The 24,511-nt window shown below is 28.3% G+C and overlaps 3 protein-coding genes across 3 annotated transcripts; all 3 read right to left on the bottom strand.

Moving 5' to 3' along the window:
- Positions 1–450: 450 nt before the first annotated feature.
- Positions 451–4,072, bottom strand: LOC101498581 (uncharacterized). The gene is made up of 5 exons (XM_004493498.4): positions 3,296–4,072; positions 1,943–2,027; positions 1,663–1,832; positions 1,169–1,443; positions 451–859 (listed from the first exon to the last, which is right to left on the bottom strand). The coding sequence occupies exons 1-5, from the start codon at positions 3,669–3,671 to the stop codon at positions 683–685; spliced, it is 1,083 nt and encodes a 360-aa protein (XP_004493555.1). The 5' UTR covers positions 3,672–4,072; the 3' UTR covers positions 451–682.
- Positions 4,073–5,099: 1,027 nt separating this feature from the next.
- LOC101498247 (cytochrome P450 93A3) lies at positions 5,100–7,466 on the bottom strand. The gene is made up of 2 exons (XM_004493497.4): positions 6,265–7,466; positions 5,100–5,835 (listed from the first exon to the last, which is right to left on the bottom strand). Exons 1-2 carry the CDS (start codon positions 7,174–7,176, stop codon positions 5,212–5,214), a joined length of 1,536 nt encoding a protein of 511 aa, XP_004493554.1. The 5' UTR covers positions 7,177–7,466; the 3' UTR covers positions 5,100–5,211.
- Positions 7,467–9,178: 1,712 nt separating this feature from the next.
- Positions 9,179–11,697, bottom strand: LOC101497927 (3,9-dihydroxypterocarpan 6A-monooxygenase). The gene is made up of 2 exons (XM_004493496.4): positions 10,742–11,697; positions 9,179–9,963 (listed from the first exon to the last, which is right to left on the bottom strand). Exons 1-2 carry the CDS (start codon positions 11,645–11,647, stop codon positions 9,313–9,315), a joined length of 1,557 nt encoding a protein of 518 aa, XP_004493553.3. The 5' UTR covers positions 11,648–11,697; the 3' UTR covers positions 9,179–9,312.
- Positions 11,698–24,511: the final 12,814 nt, after the last annotated feature.

Raw genomic sequence — 24,511 nt, 5'->3', positions numbered from 1 at the left:
TCTATCATAATTTCCTTCCTCTCAAGTAAGTAGAACAATTAAAATAGTAACAATATTTTATCCGGAGTTTGCTTTATAATGTCTCCATGCTTTCAATATTCTAAAACCTGCTTGGTTGACTGACCATACAGAGTCACGTCACGGAAGACCTGGGGCAATTATCAATGAAATTTCTTAAAGAAAAGTCTAGTATTATTTATTATTAATTATTAGTATTAGATTATTCTTCGTTGTTTCAAATATTGCTATGACCGAGAAAATAAAAAAAAATATTGCTTTCACTCAATTTCTTGACACCCTGTCCCTATGATGACAAACTGTTGTATAGTGATTTTTTTACCGTACTACTTCAAGCCTCTTTTCTTCATATGATGGATAGTAGGAAAAGTATACCATATTTAGTGCTGCCCATCACATTAACAAGCCAAAACACAAAAAGGACTAAAAAAATAGTTCAAGTACTAATGGATATCATAAAGCTCAAAGTGAGATCAGATGAATTGCCATCCAACTTTATCAGGTTTTACAAAAACAACTCTAATGTACAACATGTTGTTGATAAATAATGTACAACCCCTTCCCTCTTCATTTGGGGAACGAGTTCTATGATCAACTATGCATGTTACAAGCTTGAATGAACCACTGGATCAATCAACAGTATAAAATATCAACTGCAATTAAATCACAATGGAGATTCTTTCCATGGTAATCTATCAAGGCCATCAACAATGGCCCTTCGAAACTCGCCATTATGGAGAAGGAAAGATGAGACGTGCCCGCCTGTCACCCATCTTACCTCAGAACCTGGCCAAGCTTTCTGTAGTTCTAGGACTGAGTGTTTTGGAATGTATCCATCATCCTACAGAATAATGTTGACAATGATTAGGAGGAGCAATACAATGGCTAACACAGTTATCTAACAAAACAAGGTGATGATGAGATAAAGCAGAAAAATAACGGTGTTTACAGAATGCAGCAATTCAATGCAACAGAACCTCATTTTTCTTATATTGTATATGTACGCATTTAACAACACATCATCACAAAGATCTAAATAGCCATGTAAATGGAAAAGCTATTTGAAAGAATGGATGAGAGATGTAAATTTCTTCCAATTTTCATGGTACTTGTGCACATTCATAAGGTGATGATGAGATATGGAACTTACAGTTGCAGCAACAAGGATTACAGCATTGGGGTTTTTGGGAATTGGAAAGCGCGTGACATCTGTGAGTGACAGCACGTTTCTCATCCGTTCTCTCACCTCTTCGAGAGTCATTGCAACCTTCTCAGCTGCAAGGTCCTCTCTCAGTGCTTCCCAGGCAGTGCCGTGCTTTAAAATCCCCTCACAGAATGCCACAACGGCTGAATGTGGTGAGAGAAAAGGGAATGTAGCAACAGGTGTAGGGTGAAGCGATCCAACCATTGCAGCATGTACTCCTCCTATAGTCCATAAAAAATATTGTCAAAATTATATAAAAGGAAAAAGCCAAGAGATGCTAAAAGTTCAACTTGTTTAATTTGCCACTCATGTGACAAACACTAAGTTATTACATCTAAAAGGAGACTTGGTTCGAGCAATAAATTAGCATATCTAAACGTTAAATAGGACGGAACATAAAAATGTTGTCGGCTTTATTATGGGTTCCAGACGAGTCTTACCCATACTAAGACCACAAACACCCATCTTGCCGAAACCTGCCTCAGAGTCTAACCAGTGTAAGAGACTTCGTGCCTCTTCGATGGTTGCTCTCCCTAATAAAAGCAAATCACTAACACACAAAAGTTTTGCACCCCGCTGCAGCACAGGACGTCTTTGTCCATAGAATGGACTGAACTTGCATATTTCAGGAATACAGAACATATATTAAATGATTTGTTTAACAAAAAAATGGAAGGTTCTTTCAGATTCAAAATAAGATCATTAAAAAGTGATCCTGACCTCTCAAGCACCATGGTTGCGATGTTTTCCTTCACCAGTGGACCACCAAGACGCAATCTTCTTTCAAAAGAATGGTCCCCAGTTCCTGAATGGAGAAAAACAAATACAAGATTGAAACAAAACAGGAAGGTCTAAAAGAAATAAACAAAGCTTGAAAGAAGATTAATCTTCTAGGTTTTTGGGTAAAATAGTTATTCTCAGTAATACGAGCTTATGAAGCTTTCAACATACTTTTTAATTCCAATCACACCTTTCATGAAAATAATCAATTATATACAAGAAAAAGGTAAAAGCATAAAATTAGCAGAAAATAGTTTATTCATGGTTTTCACAGGTATGGTCATTACTATTCTCTCAGTTCAATTAATTAACTCTTTAACAATGTGAAACTCTGAAGAAGAAAAAAAAACAATATTATTTCATAATGAAGTCGGTCATATGCAATTTGCTTTGAATGGGATCCGCTAAGCAACAAAGTTAAATACCTTAAACAGACTATTCTTTTGCATGTAAACAAACAATTCATTCAGTATAACACTCAATGTACTGTGATGACCTTAAGGCTTAAACAATGTCCTTAAGTTGGGCTTTGCAAGGAGTATGACAGGAAGGAACAAAACAAAGAAGTATAGAAATAAATGGCTCAACTCAAAGTCAATTAGTTTGTCAAGAGAGCAGAAAAAATAAGCACTTTAAACGCAACAGGTATTCTCATTCTCCTTTCATCCTTTACCAAATGGTCAAAATGAATCAACTCAGATAGAGAATGAAATTTTCTGACTTTGCAGTTGACCCTAAATCTATGCAGCACAGAAATTGACATGGATGCTGGACACGATATCGACGTGTCTGGCACCGATAATAATTTAAGAAAATGGATTGATTGAATGTAATCGAAGCGTCACGTCGGCAACACCGACATGTGTCAGACATTGGAGCACGACTTTTATTAGAAATGTCGGTGCTACAGAGTAAATGTTGCCAACATATTGATTTCGTTTTCTACATATTTTGATTTTGATCAGGAATTTAAAGAAAAACACATTTCTTTCCAGTCAAAATTTCCTGATATTTTCCAATTACCTCACTTTTCTATTTTGTCTACCTAATCCCAACCAGTATAGCATCAAATCAAAGTTTTCCATCTCACATATGTCTTTGCAATCAGAACTACTATGTATAGTCTAAAAATGCAATTTTAACAAAGTAACAGGAGACCATATTACATTATAATTGATCCAATAAAAAAGTCCAACCAATTCAAGAATAATTATAATATATACAAACTTGAGAATGAAATAAACACATCATAGCTAAAAACTCAAAAATTTATCAAATCAAAATCAATATTACCTGCAAGATGAACAACACAGGACATTCTGTGAGGAGGAACGGACTTTGGCATGAGAAAAGCAACCCTTGCAATGTGACTCTCAGGTGGCAATGCACTAAGAAGTTGATCCTCACAAGGGGTTCTAAATACCCCTTCTCTCAAACAAGCCGTTTTAGTCTCCCAAACGGTTTTCCAAACGGGTTGAATCTGAATAGGAGGCCAATTTTGACCAGCCAAATCAGGGAATAATTGGTTAATCATCTTCTCAAGCATATCTAGTTTGGTACCACCCCATCCTCTTGAGAAAAATGGAGTGCTGATCTTAGTCCTATGCATAAATGCTCCATAAACATGATCTAATACATAGTGAAGCACTCCCAGATTCACCGTCACCATTATTTTCCAACAAAAAATAAAGTTTAAAACTTGGGAATGACCCAATAAAAATTAACGAAATATTTATTAAACCCAATCCAGAGAAGTCAAAAGGGTTATCAATGATAAGGAAAAACTAGATTTTGGGGTATTAGAATTGATATGCGGAAGTTGGACCTGAAAGACAAAAATGAAAAAAATGGGAAGAGAAAAAAAACATGATAGAGAAAAGAGAGGGGGAAGGGGACAGCGGAAGAAAAGAGAGAGAAGGATTGTGACGTGAAGGATTGAATTGAAATGAATTGAAATGAATTGGATAGGATTGGATTGTAATTTGAAAGGGAGATCCAAAGAGGAGAAACCGCTATTCTATCAAAATATGAATATAATACTGTGGGTTGAGAATGGGTTGACACGGTGGATGAGGGCCACCTCTCACCCACCACTTAGCTTGCCTTTCGAACAAAATTTTAAATGTATAAAAAAAAGTTTACAATCACAATAATTGTTTTATATTCTATTAAAGTAAAGTGATTTGACAGATAAATAAATATTATTGATAGTAAATATAAAATTATTTTACATTAATATATTTTTTATATAAAAATAAAAGTTGAATAATTAATTAGTTTATTTAAAATGAAAAAAATTATATACGTACAATTAGTATCATCAATTAATTTATTTGAGTAATTTAATCTATAATGACATTTTATCTGTTGAATTAGAACTATACTTATCAAACTTTTTTTTAAAGGGTTGAGCACGTTATTTTATAATCAACCTAATTTTTAAAATATATTTTATAAAATGGTAATTTTTCTTTTTTATATGGTTATTGGCTAAAACTATAAAAAAATCGTAAACTCAAATGTCTTTTTTAAATTTTTTTTTATTAAACTTCTAATATTAAATTTCTATATAATTTTTTTTAAAACTCCGACCCATTATTTCATAGGGATGAGGTTTAGGGGGTTTATAGACCCTCCAATATTTTGTTAATATTGAGATTTTATTTCATAAAAAATTTTCAAAGTTTATTTTTCTTAAAAAAAATTTAAATTATTTTGTTCTAAAAATTTTTGTGAGAAAATATTTTTAAAAAATTCTCGAAAAAAACTAATTTTTTTTCTCAAATTAAAAATACTTTGAACAAAAATCTAAAATAATTTTTGTCTAAAAAAAAACTTTTTTATCGGTGAATTAAAAAAAACGAAAAAAATTATTTCTCGAAAGAAAATTAGTCAAAATTTTTTTTAAAAAAAAATCGATTTTTTTTTAAAAAAGTTGGCCTATAAATCCATAAAATTTTAGGGTATTTTTAGTGTTAGAGGTTTACTATTTGAGAGTCTTTTTAATTATAATGTTTTTTTATCCCTCTATGTGAGCTGAGACAAATAATGAATGGGTTTGTCAAATCGAGAGTTATATTATTTGCAACACAAAGTATGAATACCACAAATAAATTGACAATTATAAATATCACATAAACAAGAGGACCCAAAATGCAAATTTTTAATCTAGTTTTTTTTCCACCCCAAAGCTTGATCAATGATCAAAATCACATGGAAGGAAAAGGATCAAACCTAAGCACAGGGACACAAATTAAAGGATGAGCCCTTGAAAGAGTTAACCCAGGTTTCTCTTCCATATCAACAATCACACTACCTCCTTTAATCTTCCATTCAAAACATTGAATCATAACAGCAAGGTTTGTTTGCACAACTTGCAAAGCCAGTGAAGTTCCAGGGCACCCTCTTCTTCCGCTTCCAAATGGTAACAAGTGAAAATGTTGTCCCCTAACATCTAAATTCCCCACTTCACTAATAAACCTCTCGGGCCTAAACTCAAGTGGGTTGGCCCAATGATTTGGATCCCTTCCAATAGCCCAAACATTAACAAACAATTGTGTCTTTGCTTGAATCTCATAGCCCAAGATGGAACAATTTTCAGATGATTCTCTAACAATTAATGGGCCTGTAGGGTGAATCCTTAGTGTTTCTTTGACTAATGCTTGTAGGTAAGGAAGGTTGATAAGATCTGATTCTTCTACTATTCTATTGTTTCCAACTACATCATTAATCTCTTGTCTTGCTTTATCCATCACAAGTGGGTTGTTAATCAACTCTGACAAAGCCCACTCAATGGTTAGGGCTGATGTGTCTGTTCCAGCCATAAATATGTCCTGAAAAAAATCATAAAATTACTTTTTGTTATGTTTAACAAATTGGGTTGCTAGTCCCTCATTTGCACTATGGTATAATTGACACAAAGTTTACATTAAAAAAAGTCTACTTTTAATTTACTAGATGTATTGAAACAAAGTTTACATTAAAAGAAGTCTATTTTTAAGGACAAAAACAATTAGTGTGGCAAGTGTAAAATTATATTTAGCTAGTGTTGCTTTCGAATTTAATAGACTAAATGAATAATTATTTTATGTTGTTAATATACTTTGTTATCACTAAAATAAAAGATTTTACGCTTAGATCAAGATGAAACGTGTTATATTTCAACTCTACTAATTAGATTTCAAATATAAAATCAAACTGTCAAAATATTTCGAGTATAATATATTTTAATTGCATATAATCCAACTCCAACTCTAACTTACCAAGATAAAGGCTTTTATGTTCTCCATTGTCAAATTGATTTCGGAGCTCTCATCTTCAAGTATATCCAATAATATATCAAGTAGATCCTTGATTTGACCATCTCCTCCACCAACTTCTTTTCTTCTCCTCCTTTCCTCTTGATGCTCCTTAATCATCCTCTCCATCATAGAGTCAAATCTATCCCTAATTTCCTTTAATCTTTTGCCAAACCCCTGCACATCCCAGTTCTTAAAAAACCAAATAAAATCCGAAACATTAAACTTCCCAGTTAAATGTGCAGTGTCTTGCACCAACTTCCTCACCGCATCAGCCTCACCATCACTTTCACAAAAACTCCGACTCATAATCATCCTCGAAACAACGTTATTCGACAGCGTCATAAGCACTCCACCGACATCAACGGCCTCATTCTCCTCCCCCTTTTTGATCAAAAGTTTAACAAACCTTGTTGTCTCTTGTCTCCTCAAAGGAAGAAGTTGAGTGAGTGTGTGACCACCAAGAAGTTGAGACATGCATATTTTCTTCATGAATTTCCAATAAGGTCCATAAGGGGCAAAGGAAAAGTCTTGTGAGCCATATGTTAAATAATCAACAGATGAACTTTGAGGACGGTTTGAAAAATAGGTTTCTTGAGTTTTAAGAAACTCTTTTGCTGTTTCTGGTGTGGAAGCTATGACACAAGGGACAGAACCAAGGAAAAGATGCATTATTGGTCCATAGCGTGTGGAGAGTTTGTGAAATGCTTGGTGAGGGATTGGACCAAGAAGGTGAAGGTGTCCAATGATGGGTAAGGATAATGGAGTTGGAGGTAAATTAGATTTGTTCTGTTTTCTTTTAAGTATGGTTCGTACCAAAATTGTGGATATTAGCCATATGATGAAAAGTAAGAAGTAACCTTGGTAATCAGCCATGTTAATTGGATTATTTTTTGTTATAAGTTAATGAAAATATGCTGATTAGGTTGCTGAATTTGATCGTATATAAGAAGGAAATTAGGAATAATTTCTTACACACTATATTTAGCAGATACTATAGCTTAAATTTTAGTTTGTGTTTGATAATTGTTCTCTGTTTTGGAAAAGGACGATTATGTGCCGGCAACATGTGGTTTTTAAAAACACATAATTAAATACGCGTTGATGACTGAATCCAAACTCTGAAGAAAAGAAAATGCCACCGGCTTATATTATTTTCTTCGGACATATTTTTCGTTAGCTAAGTTGCAATCCTATTCCCATGAAAGCATGATATAGTTATTTTAAAAAAATAGTTATACTTAGTGATCTAATTACATCCAAAGTGGTAAATTCATTCAATAATAACGCGTCAAATCAATATTTTTCAAAGTTAATATTATATTGATTATATTTATAAATTTTGAAATTAATTTATATTTGTTTTTATATTATCAAGATTTGATAAGATCGACGTCTTAAGGTTAATTGTATATAATATTAATTTTAACGCATCTTAATAATATAATAAATAATTATAAATTAATATCAAAATTTATAAACATGACCTAATATGATTTTAGCTTTTAATTCAACTGTTGATCTAAAAAAATGTTTATATGATTTTAGCTTTTAATTCAACTGTTGTTAGAACACAAACATAATATTGAAGTTTTTTTGGTTGTAAATATCAAACACAAACAAATATTATAGATTGAGAACTAGATCATTATTTTTGAGACGTTTCGTTGCTCTGCTTCAATTCAATGATTTGTATAAGACGACCCTCTGCCCAAAGAAAACCAACACACCAACACCCCAAAATATTATTAGGGGTGTTCGTATCAAAACCGATCGAAAACAAAACCGTAAATTGATAAATAAAAATAAAATCCGCACAAAACCATATATTATCGAAATAGTTTTGGGTGTTATTTTTTGAGAATTTTGAATTCCTTTTTCAAAATTTAATCAAACCAAACCACACACATTAATTTTAATATATATTTATATTTTATTTGTATGATATATTACATTTATATACTATTTATTATTATCAAAGGAATTGAGTTTAGCAGAAGAATATAGAGAACATAGTGAAATCAATATATATATTATTTATTAATTTTTATTTTTTTCTAATAATAATTTTCAGTTTAATTTAATATATATTTTTTTATATCGTATATTTTGAAATTTAATTGATCATTGTTATTCAGTAATGTTACATTTTAATATATTATACGATATATTTTATATCAAACTAACTATTTTATTGTGTTTTATAACATTAATATTAATATTCTTTTACAATTATAATTTTAATATTCAAAAAATAATCTACATTAAACTACTTAGAATTAAATCACATCGAATTAATTTTTTTTTGAAATGTATCATTCAAATCTAACTAAACTGCATTTGATTTTATTTTTATCTTGAAATCAATTCAACTCGTACCGTGTCATTCTCACTAATAATATTTAAATGTCAATTATTGCTAAAACCGAGTGTTTATATTTATTAATCATGTTACGAAACCATATCATTCTCACTAATTGACATTCAAAGCAACAAATGCACATAAAAATATAACAAACCATACTCATCTAAGATCAAGCGGTACAAATAGTCAAAATTCATTAAAAAAAATATATATTTAATTTTATATATCAGTGTTAATAAAATCATTAACATATCGGGAAACAAAAAAAAAAAACATTAACATATCATTATTGCTAAGTCTCTGGTACTCTTCAAACAAAAAAAGAAAATCTCATGTATTCTCCAAATTTGCTGAGTGTTCTATACGGCTGACATTTTATTTACCCCTATTTGTTGGTTAGCTTCCATTTAGCTAAAATGATACTTCTCCCTCACATTATGAGTATTCTATTCTATTAGATTATTTCACAAATAAAGGAATAAGTTTTTGTTCTAAAATAAATTAAGGGAAATTATTATTAATAATAATGGTATTAATAATTATTTTACAATCTTCTCATACAAGATTTGAAGTTTGTCCATTAAAATTACAATGTGAAAATGATTGTATTAAATCTTAAGAAACATTATATTTTGGAAAATGCATTACTAAGCACTAACATGAAAAGGATTAAAAGAAGTAATAGGGTAGCAAAGTATGGGGTTAGCTAATCGTGCAGAAAATGAAGAGCCTTCTTCCATGTTAACATTATCTCGACCTTTGACTTTCCAGTCAAAACATTGAATCAACGCACCAACTGTGACTTGTATAACCGTTAAAGCAAGGGATGAACCAGGACAACCCCTCCTACCAAACCCAAATGGAATATGCCTGAAATCATCACCGTCCATTTTATTCGCATGTTCATAATCTCCACCGTTGATCCCATCACCACCAGCTAAGAACCTCTCTGGTATAAACTCATCTGGATTGACCCAAGATTGTGGGTCCCGCATAATGGCATATACATTGATCAGTGTCCTTGTTTGGGCCTTTATATCGTAGCCGTTGATTTTGCAGTCCTCAACTGATTGTCTTAGAGCAAGCGGTGCTGGGGGATGTAGTCTTAGAACTTCCTTTACAAAAGCTCGTAGGTAAGGCATGTTTGGAACATCGAATTCTTTTACCAATCTTTTTGTTCCCACCACAACATCAATCTCTGCCTTTAGTTTTTTCATTATTCTTGGGTTGTTCATTATCTCTGCCATGGCCCATTGCATTGCCACTGAGGTTGTGTCTGTTCCAGCTAGGAAAATGTCCTTGCATTTGCAAACACAAGTATATATAATAAGAAAAATTATACCCTACAATCAAAATTTAATTTTTATATTGCTATTTATAAAACTTTTATTTATCAATAATTTTATTTTATTTCTTCATATAATAATCATTACTATGATATACAGTATATATGAATTTTATTTTAATAATATAAAAACATGTTAGTTTTTCCATTTATGTCTCCATATAATAATCATATTAATCTCACTAATTCCAAATCTCCTTTTGATTAGAATTAAAACATAAACTATTTTATTTCAAAGTTTATTTTAACCAAATGATCAAGTGTATTTATTATTTTCATCCTGTGCTAACCTAATACAATACATATTTGCATTCTCTTCGCCATCACTTTTTAATCTGGACAATATATATATATATATATTTTATGTAATTTTTTTTAGTTACGATTCCTCCAAAAGAACTATTCGGAAGTTACCTCTCAAAATTATGTTATCAATTTCAGTCGATTTCAAAATTATAAAATATTATGTGATTATCAAAATTGCACTCGACAGTGAAGTTGGGTTGGAACTTTCGACCCACTAATTCATTTAGATCTACTATATATGCATGAACAATAAAATTAATTGACATGAACACATTGTCTCATTTAAGTTATTTTTATTTTTTATATAATTTTATTATTAAGAAAAACTCAAATTACACATTAAAAATAGACAAAGTTTTATAAGAGTTTATAAAACAAAAATGTATTCATTTTATAAAGGCCTTGTGATAACAAAAACAACTTACTAGGAATAAGGCCTTGATATCATTCCTTGTTAACCTCACTTCAGCATTTGGATTTGTATACACTTGTAATAGAATATCCATCATATCTCCTTGAGAATCCTCGATTTTCCTCTCTTCATGATCCTCCATGATCCGTTCCAAAATCTTGTCGAATTCACCCATCACTTTCTTAAGCCTTTTCCCATACCCAAACAAGTCCAACTTTCCCAAAGGTCCAAGTACATCACCCATACTCAATTTAGCTCCTATATGCGTGATTTCCCGAACCAAATATAGAATCGTCTCAGCATCAACATTATGTTCTAAGCAAGTAGTTCCCATAGTCATGCGACAAAAAATATTATTGGCCAAAATAGTGAGGTCCGTACATAAATCCGTTGACCTACCATCACTAGAACACACCACAAGAGATTTTAATAGCTTCTCTATCTCTTGCTCTCGGATATGCAAAAAGCAACCAAGTTGTGAGGTAGAGAGTAATTTAGTAACACATATTTTCTTCATAAATCTCCAATAAGGACCATATGGGGCAGTGATGAAATTAGACCCTTTGTAACAGTTACAATGTGAGGATCCGAATTGGGGTCGGTTAATAAACTTAAGCTCATGTGTTTTCAAGATTTGTTTGGCAACTTGTGCATTGGAGACAACTAGTGTAGTTGAGGCACCAAGATTGAGCTGAATTAGTGGGCCATAGAGGCGAGAAAGTGTTTGGAATGATTTTGGTATGATTGAGCCTATAAGGTGAAGGTGTCCTATGATGGGTAGTGATGGTGGGCTTGGAGGGGGTTTAATTTTGGAGTCATTGTCATTTTTGGTTCGTTTATTGTTGATAACAAAACTAAAAATTAGTAAAGCTAGTAAAGAGAAGATGTAGAAGAGAACACTAGCACCGTCAAAAGCCATAGATTTATTCAGGGACAATTTTTTTCTAGTTGAAAGCTTACAATTAAGATGCAAAACATCTATCATGTGATGTCTTACTTATATTGAATTAATCGGCTGCTATTTTTGTTAAAAAATTATAATAACGTGATGCTTAATTATCTGCCCATGCAAATCATAAATTCATTTTAACAAATATCAATTTCTGGGTTGACTTTTATCGATTCCTTAAACATTTCCATCGACTCGTGAAACATTTTTGTATTGTAATACTAACAAAATATTTGTGTATTCACAAATTGCGTGTATTGTTTTTTCTTTTATTTAAAGGGTAAAATAAATAATACCAAAAATTCATACACAATTGCAATTTCTCGAGTTTGAATATAAAATTTGATGTTTAACCATGTATATGTTGATATATTTGTTAGATAATCACAAATTAAAAATTATGCAATATTAACTTGTTAACAACAATATATTTGCATTCATAGTTATGTGATGCGCTCATAATTAATTGAAACCCACAAATCATTTTTGAAATATGGAATTAGTAGTATTGCATGTTTAGAATGATTCACAAAATTCTTAAGAATACATCAAATTCTTAAATCATTTGCATTAACATATAAATTAATAATTATCTTTGCATCTTGATTGATGTGTAGTTAGTATTTTATGAAGATGATTGATTTATTGTACTTGTTGCCACATGTTGGTGTGAGAATTAAGTGTTTATTGAAGTATGCAAATATTATACTCCACTATGTGAATATTGAACATGTCTTATTAATCATGTAGACAATATTGCACTTTTATGTTTTTATTTATTTGAAAGTGCTTCTTGAAGATTATCTTTATCTTTTTGACATATTACACCCTTAATTTGTTTTCCCATCTAAAAGAATTTTCAGAGAAGTAAATAGAGCCTTTCTTTTAATTCCTAGGAGGAATAGTAATGCCAGTTTTAAGAGCTTTGATTTTGTTAGACACAAGTTTTATTTCATTTATTATTTTCTATGCTGGTAAGAAGTTTTAGAATTCTATAACTTAAGCATTTAATTTTCTTAATGAAATGAACTACATAATTTCAATTTTAAAAGCCTAAGATTTATATTAATAACATTCACAAATACAAAATTAGGGATTTAAAATCTTGTAGTTGTAAATTAATGCAAAATACAAACAAAGCAATGTAGATTTAAAATAAAACAAATGTGTCTCTATTTAGAGATTAAAAAAACCCTAAAGAAGACGGGTGATGGATTCAAGCAAAAATTTAGGAAATAGAAAATATAATTAACAGAATAGTGATGTTGCATTGAAAAACTTAAAAAGTTAAATCGGCATCTTCAATATAGATTTTATGGAAACAGAGCAAAATTCTCATCAGTAGAAAGTTGAACCGACATAATTGATGAAGAACGAAGCCGTAGTGGTGAATGAATTAACATTTATTCGTCTTATGATTTTTTTTCTATATTATTATACATTTATTGTGTGTTATAATTGGACTTACACCACCAAATAGGAATCCTCTCTATTTAAAAAAAAAAAAAAAAAAAAAAAAAAAAAAAAAAAAAAAAAAAAAAAAAAAAAAAAAAAAACAACAAATTTACGGATGGCTCAATGCAGTTGTAAATGTGTTTATAAAATAAATGGAATATATAGTAACATGGTTTCACTTTGTAAAAAAGAATATGCTTTCATAATTTAATTTTTTCTTAATTTTTGTATGAAAAAATAACTAAAATTTATATGATAAACAAACAACAATTAAATTTTTTAAATAGTTATAGATCTATTACTACAAAAAGTATTGTCATTTTATATATGTATAGAATGCTAGCACACACCGAACTTTTGAAGCAGAAATACCATACTAGTAATCGTTTTGTTTTATTCCAAAACAAATTTAAACAAGTAATAATAATATTGGCTAATAACTAATTATATAGATCTAATAACTATAATAAATAAACAAAATAATATAAATAAATAATAATTACTAAATTATTTTTTATTGATAAAAAAATATATTTATCTAAACACTTAATTAAATAATTTTAATCTGATTTGCCATATCATCTTTGCTTTATTCTATTATATAAATACATTTTGGAAATCAGATTTCTCATTGAAACAAGATATTATATTAATTTTATATTATGGTTTATTTTAAAGTAATAATATTAATATAAACTTAACTTAAGAAATGATCTTCTGTCAAATGACAATTTTGCCATAAAATGATGTTGATATAATTATAATTTATAATTTTTTGTTTAAACATGTTTAATTATTTAATTACATTAGATCTAATCTAACTACTGTGCCCCACTTTCAAACATTAAATATATTTTTTTCAAAGATTCGTGCATTATATTCTGCGCAGTTGAATTTTCTAGTTTTTGTTGCCAATAAGAAAATAAGAAAACGTTAACTTTCTTCCTCATAAAATGGCTTCCAGCCTATATATTGTTATCTTTTATTAATGGATGACGACGTCCTAAGTAAGCATTATTATAAGGATAATATTGCTAGATATCTATAAGCGAGAATGAATAATTATTGTAAGCATTATTAAGGATAATATTACAATGTATAATTGTTTCAACGGTCCATTAATTTAATTTTAATTAATATTTAATTATTATTTTTTATTTAGTTTTTGATTTAATTTTAAGTAATAATTTGATTTTTTATATCTTAAAATATCAATAATGTTATCATTTTTACACAAATTTAAAAAATTCATCAAAATTTTCAAACAAAACTCATAAAATTAATTATGATCTTCAATATAATGCAAATTTCATCAAATTCATAACTCAAATATTTAAATAAACTCATATTTTTATTCTTTATTTGATGTTATTGAATATGGAAATATGAGTTTATTTGAATATTTAAGTTATACATTTGATAAATATATGAATTTTCTTGAAATTGATATTGAATTTTATGGGTTTTTATTTAAAGATTTATATGATGTTTCTAAGTTTTTGTAAAGAAAACGTAACATTGTTGATATTTTAAGATATAAATGATCAAATTTTTACTTATAAATAAAAAAAAGATTAAATCGAGAAAAAAAAAAAGATAAATGACTGAAGTATTATAAAATAATGGAGTTAAAAATTCAAAAAACTATTTATTATTAATTATAAAAAAAATATAAACAAGTTCGGAATAATAAAAAATAATTAAGTTAAAATTCAAAAAGTGAATATTGTTAATTACAAAAAAAATATAAATTAGTTAAGAATAATAAAAAAAAAAAAAAGAGGTTAAAAATTTAAAGAGAGTATATAAAAAGGATAAAAAAATTCATAAGAGAATTTTAAATTTAAGTATATATTAATATCAGATGTAGTTAGAGATGGTTTTGATTTTATACAAGAAATTTTTTTTTTTTGAGAAAAATAGATATAAAAAAGTTTCCAATAAAAAACTTTTCGAGATAAAAAGTTTCAATAACTTTTTTTGAAAATAAATTTCAGAAAAATTATTTTGACAAATTCTTTTTGAAAAAAATAAATATAAAAAGTTTTTGGATAAAATATTGTCAAGAAAAAAACTTGCTATTATTTTTCGAAAAGAAAATCTTAATTGAGTTTAAAAAAGTTTTAAAATTTTAAATTGATTTTTGAATTAATTTAGTTAACTTATTTGTTTTAAATATGTGTTAAATTTATGAACCATTTAAATAATTTAATTTTTTTTTTATGTGGTGCAATCCTATTTATCAATATAGTATAATTAACTTTTAAACATAGTTAATTGTTGAGACAAAATCTCTTGAGTGTATTCATATAAGATAATAGGTTGATAACAAAATTACTTAAGAGATTATGATTGTGGTTAATGACTAACATGTGCTCTTGAGTGTATTCATATAAGATAATAGGTTATTAATCATTAAGGCAAAAAGAAGGAAAATATGATTCAGGTCTGAGGATGGAAAATCACGTGAGGATGGCAAATAATAAAGATGAACCACGTGAGATGGCCTGCAAAGTGGAAAATCTTCAGATCTGTCCAATTTGTGACCTCACCAGTACAAATGCTTTTATTCATTAAAGAAATGTACAACAAAGTCAAAGAATGAATAAGTAAAAGTATTTAAAATAAAGAAGTTAGAAGGCCAAAAGGAAAAGGACAAGAACAACTAGATCTAAGTCTAAGAGGATGACATAATAGGCTTAGGATGGACCAGCAAAATTGAAAGCAACTCATCAAGCATGTGCAAAGGCTAAAATCAGATCATTTATTGGGCTTGCACGTTTTAATACATGAAGAAGTCAAGTTAACAAAAGGCAACTTCAAACAAGCCAAAAATAAACAATCACATGTTGCTGCCAGATCTGATCCTCGGACTCAGTATGGCAGTCCTATGTAATAGGGTGATTTTCTCTCTCTTGTCAACATCACTTCAAAAGTTGAAATCAACCTAGTCCTTAAAGTTTTTGAAAAGGATGCAGCTCACATGGTCAAAGAAACAGTTTTGCACTCTGATAAAAGAGAAAAAGCAAGGACATGTCAAGATCAAAGTTGTGCTGCGCGAAAATGGGTTCTGCCTGGCCTAACAAGTTGAATGGCAGTTCTGTAATTATGATGAAAAACCTTGGATTCTTTGAAAATGAGTTCCAACGGTCATCAAAGAGATTGGACCTCTATAAAATGCAGCAAGCTCTTCATCATAAGACACACGACACAATTGCACAAAAAGATCAAGAATCTTAAAGCTATCAAGAGCAATTCACATCCTCACTTCATATTTTCTTTGATCCTACACTATATCTTTGTAAATCCTTTGAGAAAGTATTAAGTATCAAACACTCTCATACAACTTTGTAATTTCCTTGTGAGTTACACTTGGAAATATTTGAATATTGATTGTAAGCTTGGTGAAGCTAAAGAATACACAGTTTGTAATCATCCTCAGCCTGAGGTTGATCAGTTTGAAAGTTAGTGAAATCTTACAAGGGTGTGAGGACTGGACGTAGCCATCTTTGGATGAACCAGTATAAAATTGTGTGTGTCTCTCTTATATTCTTCTCTTACTCTTTCACTCAAGTTAAAACTAAAGGGTTGAAAAAAAATCCATTTTAGGACTCATCATCCTCAGCGAGAGGATAGTTTTATCAAATTTTTAATTACTATTTTTATTTATATTTTATTTATGAATGAGCACTATTTACTATGACAAAACAATAAAAGATGTTATATATAAGAAGCAAAAGAGATCATAACCAAAGTGATTTGAGGAATAAAAAAACTTTAATTTTAAAATAGAGATACTATTTTTGTGAATGTGATAAAATAGAAGAATCAAAATTGCTATCAAACAAATACAATTATTGACAATAATTACAAAATATATGTGAATGAAAATTATAAAAATAACGTACAAATAACAAATATTTTGGTTTGTGTTCTACGGGTGTTAAATGTATCTCCCTACTTCCCTAATTATAAGTATAATTTAAGTCTATGCAAGTTACAATACATTTATTATTATTTTTCAAATCTACTTTAATTCTACTAATTTATCTTAAAATCTAAAAAAGTTAACATTAAATACGGCAATACGTAATAGGCAATCTAGTAATATTAACAAACAAAAGTACATATTAATTACACGAGTCACTTTTCTTAATATATATTGAGAGAAAAAAAACTACATTTTATTAAAAAGGACGGACACATTAGTTAATTATACATGGATCTATAAATCTAAACATGTAGTAAATGAAATAGTAATGTCGATTTATAAGTAAAGGGAAGTTTAAATTGTAAATATTCATATTTAAAAATTCCTGAAAAATTTAAGGATTTAACTCAAGAATGATATTGGTTAAGAAAACACAAAGCAGATAACGTTTTTAATTTTTACCAGAAAACGGAGAACGTTCTTGGTTAGTTTAAAAAACAGAAATTCACTTTATGTTTTAATTGTATAACAATATAACTCGCACCAACGATTTGAAAGTGGTGATATCCACACTCCGCATCCGCACCCAAACCAAATCCACAACCACAAGTCCACAAATTATACATACTTATATTAAATATATTTAATATTTTTTTTAAAATTAAAAATTATAATTTTATCTCGATAGAAATTTTTTTTAATTGTATTATTGTTTAATAATTATTATTATACTAATTATAATAGATATATTTAAATTTATAATTGTATATATATGAATGATTGTCGTTGCGGCCGGAGATAATATTTAAATTTTACATACGCTATAAAATATAGGAGGTGTAAGTTTTCTCAAATTAATTGGGTGCGAAATGAAGGAGATAAAATTCGATTTCGTCCCACCCCGTTGTTATGCCTACTCAAATAGATTCCTCTTTGTAGCATATTTACATTTCAATCAATCTAAAAAAACTGAACAACCGATTTAAAATAACTAAAAATCGTATAAAATCAAATATTATAAGATGTATTTAGATTTCTTTTAATACTTAAATATTGTATAATCTATTATTCATTAGTTCATTAGTATTAATTTTTAATAATAAACTTATTTATTTAATATATTGTTTCTATTGCATATATTTCAAATATCATTCATAAGTTATGATCAGATTAGATCGTCTTTCTTTAATGTCATTCATATCAAATCAGAGTGTCTTATTTTAATGTCATTCGTATTAAACCAGACTGTTTTTATTTTTGGATCAAATGAATTTTTGCATTCAAAACCACCGCAAATACTCCTACCTCTTTGTACGTCAGCCATTTCTCTTGCCTTCTCCCAAAATATAATCGGGTGAAAGTTTTTTATTGCGGTGTCGGGCTATAAAGAATGTGTTGTTGTTGTTCCATCAAGGTGTGGAACAAGAGTCGCTTAGATTGTGCGTCATACTACGGTTCATTCTTTCAATTGCGTTGCCACCGCTAGAAACAAAAGTTTTAATTTGAACTTAATGGTTGTGTAAAAGAAAGAGATTTGAGGAGGAGGAAGAGAGAGTTGTGTAGATCTGAATGAAAGATGAACTACCACATATTCTTCTTTTGTTCGGCAGTTGTCTGTTCATTCGAGATAATAAACGAGGTCGGATTAAAAACCGAGGTAGTTAGAACGCGATTAAATGAAAACTAGTTCTTATGAGCCATGTAAAAGTATATTTTGTATCATAATTTTCTGCACATCATTTTAAATTTTATATTTCTTTTTTATTATTATCTTTTTTTAGACTTAACCGTTGTTTTTAATATGATATGAAAGCCATTAAATCATCCTTTAAGAGATACTTCCATTAATTTTTTACATTTTCATTCAAATATATTTTCTCCACCAAAGGTTCATCAACATTTATCTCCTTTCAACACATGCTTAATTTTTTTTTATTCAAGGAATTAAGCAATTTCAATCGATGAACAAGAAGTAGCAATTAAAGTGATATGATGGTTATGGTAAATATTAATGCCATAATGGCTCTCAGAATTCAAGATTGTGAAATAAGAGCACTTTTGTGGATTACTATGATCACATGAAAATTGATCTATTTCTCAAGGCTTGTACCATCTCATAAACGACAAGTATCTATACAAAATTGGGTTTCACGATTTGGTTTGATGTAGAGCTTGTTGGTTGTTCTTTTTTTATCTGTATGTCTCAGTATTGGTTGAAGTTTCCCATTTAAGTATTTAATATTATATTTTGTTAATTTTTTTTTATTAGCAGTTTTTTCTATATGTTTCTCCTCTATAATAGTCACACATTTTATCTTTCTCTATATGATTGGTAAAACATTTTAAATTGTATTTCTCCCTATGGTTGTAAAATAATTATCATTATATTTGATCTTCTACCTTATGATAGTTAGACATTTCTCTTAGTGTTTTCATCTTAAGGTGATTAAGTTTTATTTGTCAATTTTAGAATTCGAAAATCCAAAATTGAGATTTTTGATTCTATATGAAGGAGTTCGTGAACACACCAGAAGATTTTTAAGTTAATCTAAAGTAAGCATACGAATTTGACAAGAGTTATTTTCTAAATCAACTTTTCTATTCAAATGTGATTACAACTTGTATTATTTCTCTTGCAATTTTCTTTCATTATTTAAGTTGTATTTTCATTTTTTTTGTTGTTGTATTTTTCTTTCCCAAATAAAAATTATTAGTGCACTTCCAACTTGAGGGGCTTAGATATGTGTTAGCATTATATTAAAGTACTTAGAAATTATCTATGATTAGATAGAATGAAGTTAAATACTTATATTACGTAATTCATGGGCATTATATATAAAGTGTATGCCCATTGGTATCACAATTCTTCCCACTATTATTTTAAATTTTTTTTAATTAATTTTCTATTTCTTTAACTCAACGTGATTCTCAATAATATTAGACCTGTTATATCAACGAGAGTCTCATTTTTTTATTATGTATTGAAGAAGGTCTCATATTTTGTTGATGGACAACATTTTTTTTGTGGTTGTTAACAAAAGCAATATATTTTAATTTTATATTTTTTAAATAATTTGATTCATTTATTTTTTTAGAATTAAATCAATATATTTTAATTTATTCAAAAATAATAAATGGTGACATGATCTCCATATATATAGTTTAATTATGTCTACATCAGTTTGAAAATTTTCACATCATCAAAAATTTTATAGAAATGAAGATTTGTGCAAAATATTTGAGTTTTAAAAAATTGAGCCAAAATTAAAAATGAATGAATATTGACTACAATAGAAGAATAAAAAATACATTTAACTAGTAAATAAAATTAATCTCCTTACAAATTTGGAGACCTATACAGCTTCTCCTCAAACAAACCTATGAAGGCTGATATATATCACCCCATATGATCTTATTTTTTTATTGTTTCTAAATTGTAATCCTATTCCGATGAAGCGATATATAGTTTTTATCAATAATATATATATATATATATATATATATATATATATTATCACATAATTAATTTATCACATTATTTTCAATTTCTCTAAAGTGTATATATTTATATAAGTGTCTATTAAACATTTTACTATTGTAAATCATGTATATTTGATATATAAAAATTATTAAAATATTAAATTGGATACAAAAGATAATATTTTATTAAAAATGAAATAAAATATTAATTATATTTTCGGTGTTATATTTTTTATTTATTTTGTGTGAAAATTTTAATTCTAATAACATTACTAAAAAATTTGTACTCCCAAATTTGTTGAGCGTTCTGTACGGCTGTCGTTTTATTTACACCTATCTGATGGTTATGTTTCATTTGTCTAATAAAACAATACTTCTCTTTTACATTATGAGTACCGACTTTTTTTCACTATCCATTATTTGAAGAAAAAAAAATTATCTAACTACTTATTTTTTTAAATTATATACTATTTTTTTTTAGTTATAAATTGCTTTTGTAAATGGCCATTTTTTTAAGTAAATCCAAATTTGTAAATATATATACATTAATATAATTCATTCATAAAAAAACAATACAAATTTTAAACACTTAATTGCAGTTTTAGTCCCCTTATTTTAGCTAAATCACGAAAATAGTCTCTCTATTTTATTTTTCCCCAAATTTGGTCCACCAAACAGAATTTTGGTCCAAAATTTGATAAAGTATCATTTTTTAAAGTCGCACTACACCATTTCTAATAATAGAGTTCAGGTACAATCGTTGCACTACAAAATTTTGAGGCATGGTGTGACTTATATAAACGCAATAAAATGAAATTTAATCAAAATTTGGATCAAAATTCTATTTGAGAGATCAAAACTAGGGAGAAATAAAATGGGGGGACTACTTTCGCAATTCAGCTAAAATAGGAGGACCAAAACTGCAATTAAGTCAATTTTAAATTACGTAAATTAACTAGAGTTATATGTAATATCTGGATAACGATTTTGAGTATAATCAGTTAACTGACATAGTCTATATTTTTACGTTAGGAGAACAAATTAATTTTGACATCCAATAACTACGTCAAAAAGACAATTGTCGACTATCATTTGCCTAAAGTGAAGATGAATTATTTTATAACACATCCAATATTCGTTATAATACAATTGAGTTCGCTACCCAGTTATTTAATAATATGTGTCAACAAAGCTTTCAGATTCCAAACTTTGAGAATGAACATATTACGTTAAATAACAAATCCAATTGGACTTAAGATGAAAGTAGTTCTTCTACAGCACTTCTTTCTCGACATCCTCAGAGCAAGAAGATGAAGATCAAGAAGAAGAAGAACAAACTTGTGATGTACCAATGCGTCGTCAAAATCTCGTACGCGTGAGAAGACTTCGGAAATGTGGTACTAGAGGCCACCATCGACATTAATTTTATGGTAATTTTATAAAATTTGTGATATTGTTTTCTATTAATGAGTTATATATTTAAAATTTATGTTATTGTTTTTTTATTAATTAATTCTATATTATATTGTCAATTTAAAACAAAAGTTTAAAAATTGAAGAAAATTGTTTTTGAAAATTTCCTTAAAGAAGTCGTTTTTGCAAACTTGAACTTTCTAAAGAAAGTTGTCAATGGTAAAGACGACTTATAATTAAGATAAAAAAAAATATTATTTTAGTATAAAATTTTCAAAAGGGAGTATTTTGTAAAATCGAACTTCTTTAAAAAGTTCTCATTTATAAAGACGACTTATAATTAAGAAATAACATAGCTATTTTATATAGTTTTTAAAACGAAGTATTTTGATAATATATTTTTTTTAAAATTGAGTTATTGAAAAAAAAAAATCTTTATGAGGATGAGGATGGTATTGTACTATTTCATAAGATTTTAAGTATGTGAAGTGTAAGTAAAAATCTGACGGCAGATGAAAAATGGTTATTAAACAAGGAAATGACTGATATATTATATATTTTGTTGAAACCTTAATATTTTAATTAATGATGTAGTGTCTAATACCATACATTATTATCCCTAGGAACCTGATGACCCAAAAATATAAAATATGGATTACGCCACTGAAGGCAAAATGTTAAGCTCAAAAATCTGAAATCAATACCAGAGATATTAAAAACATTCCAACATTGAAAGAGTTCAATGTCGTCCTAAATTATGAACTGATAATTTTTACTTACACTTCACATACTTAAAATCTTATGCACTGTTGGTGTTGGTATTAATAATATTGGAAGAAATTTTATTAGTAGCCGCACAAAATCTAGAAAGTTTAATTTTTTGGTACTGATAATTTTTTGCAGCCAACCCATCTATATAAAATTGAACTAAAATTAAACAAATTAAATTTCAAGTAAATTTATTATTTTTATTAAATTTAAAAACATAAGATAGAAATTTAAACTGTTTAATTTTAATCGGAAGATGATAGTTATGTCAACTACATGATTATGATTGTGTGTAGTTTTAACCGCATGTAAATTCAAATCCATTTCTATTTGTATCTAAGATTTACTAAGATATTAGTTTCATTAATTAAGAATGACAATGAGTATATGATTGAACATAATGGTTTGAACATGATTGTTGTGTTGTATGATAACTGGAATCAAATTAGTTGGCAAAGGCCACTTTTCATATTAGTTTAAATACACATCAATATAAATAAAACTTACTCCCATTTACTCAGTATTTTGTTTTTCTTAGGTTCTTTTTAGGTTTCTTTGACAATTTATTGTCTCTCACGTAACACTCGAGTAGTTAAGCAATCTATAATCGAGAAATACAATTATTTTTTTCTTTGATATAATCGTGGATCTTTATTTTGAAATTAAACAAGAGACCTAAAAAGATATCAATGTACACATTCTTCCTCATTTATAGATCTAGTATGCTTCCACTAATTTAGCTTTATTAACTTCATGTGCAAATTGCATTAACAAATTTTAAAAGCTATCTAATTTAAATGTCTCAAATTATTGTTCAAATAACATTTCTGTTAAAAACTTAAAAGAGGAAAAAAAATAATTGGGTGGGAAGAGGTGCACCATATCATTATGAAGCATTAATCAATCTAAGGAATTAAAATATAAGGTGCCATTAAAAGGAGTCTAGTCAAGTAGTAATAATTTGAGTTTAAAAGAGGCCTCGCGTTCCACGCATCTAATAAAAAATAGAACATGTTACTGAATTAGCAACACGTGTACTTTCCATTTTTCATGTAAAATACCTATAGACAAGACACTATAAAAAGAAAATAAAAAAAAAATTGATTTGATGATAAAAAGATATATATTGAATTTGTAGTGTGTTCAATCTTTGCATATATAAAGAAAGGCTTTCTTGCTTAGTATCGACAGATTTTAATCCTTCAGTTCCAAAATCCAATGGCAACCTCAATCGGTTGCATATATTACTATCTTTTGTTCCTTCTATGGTTTCTCTCTACTATCACTTTCTTTATAGACAGTCACGTTGTGCTTCTACGTGGGAAAATATTCATATTGTGTTGCAACATTCGTTCATTTTGTATGAATAGACCAATGTCTACTACATCACTGGCACAGTGTTGGGATCAACTAATTAGTCCAATAATACCTCTTGGTTTTTATACAAACTTACCTACTTCTCAGATGTTTGCACTTGCTTTTCATTCTTAATTAGATAGTGGTGGCATGTTCTTGTTAGAAACAAATATTGTTTTTCATCACGTTATGAAGCACTCGTAGAAGATCTGTATTTGGATCTATGTATTTTTTTTTAGTAGAGTGTGTACTTTAATTCAGTTTTTAATTTTTTTATTCCTAGATAAATGGCATACCTATTGTAATAATAAATCAATAATAGTCGGATGTGTAAATGTTAAATCTCAACCAAAAGATTGATGATTTTTTTTTCATTAATAAGATACTTCATTTTTCATTGATAATAATTATCATATTTTGCTTGGTGTGCT

This window comes from Cicer arietinum, chromosome 3 (genome assembly GCF_000331145.2).
Source record: "Cicer arietinum cultivar CDC Frontier isolate Library 1 chromosome 3, Cicar.CDCFrontier_v2.0, whole genome shotgun sequence".
In the NCBI taxonomy this organism is placed as follows: Eukaryota; Viridiplantae; Streptophyta; class Magnoliopsida; order Fabales; family Fabaceae; genus Cicer; species Cicer arietinum.
This window is presented reverse-complemented; position numbering and strand designations above follow the sequence as displayed.

Coding starts and splice junctions, on each gene's coding strand:
- LOC101498581 (XM_004493498.4), bottom strand. CDS start 3,671: ATGGTGACGGTGAATCTGGGAGTGCTTCACTATGTATTAGATCATGTT. Junction 2,028..3,295: donor CTGTGTTGTTCATCTTGCAG/GTAATATTGATT, acceptor TTCTCCATTCAG/GAACTGGGGACCATTCTTTT. Junction 860..1,168: donor TAATCCTTGTTGCTGCAACT/GTAAGTTCCATA, acceptor ATTATTCTGTAG/GATGATGGATACATTCCAAA.
- LOC101497927 (XM_004493496.4), bottom strand. CDS start 11,647: ATGGCTTTTGACGGTGCTAGTGTTCTCTTCTACATCTTCTCTTTACTA. Junction 9,964..10,741: donor ATATCAAGGCCTTATTCCTA/GTAAGTTGTTTT, acceptor TGCAAATGCAAG/GACATTTTCCTAGCTGGAAC.
- LOC101498247 (XM_004493497.4), bottom strand. CDS start 7,176: ATGGCTGATTACCAAGGTTACTTCTTACTTTTCATCATATGGCTAATA. Junction 5,836..6,264: donor ACATAAAAGCCTTTATCTTG/GTAAGTTAGAGT, acceptor GATTTTTTTCAG/GACATATTTATGGCTGGAAC.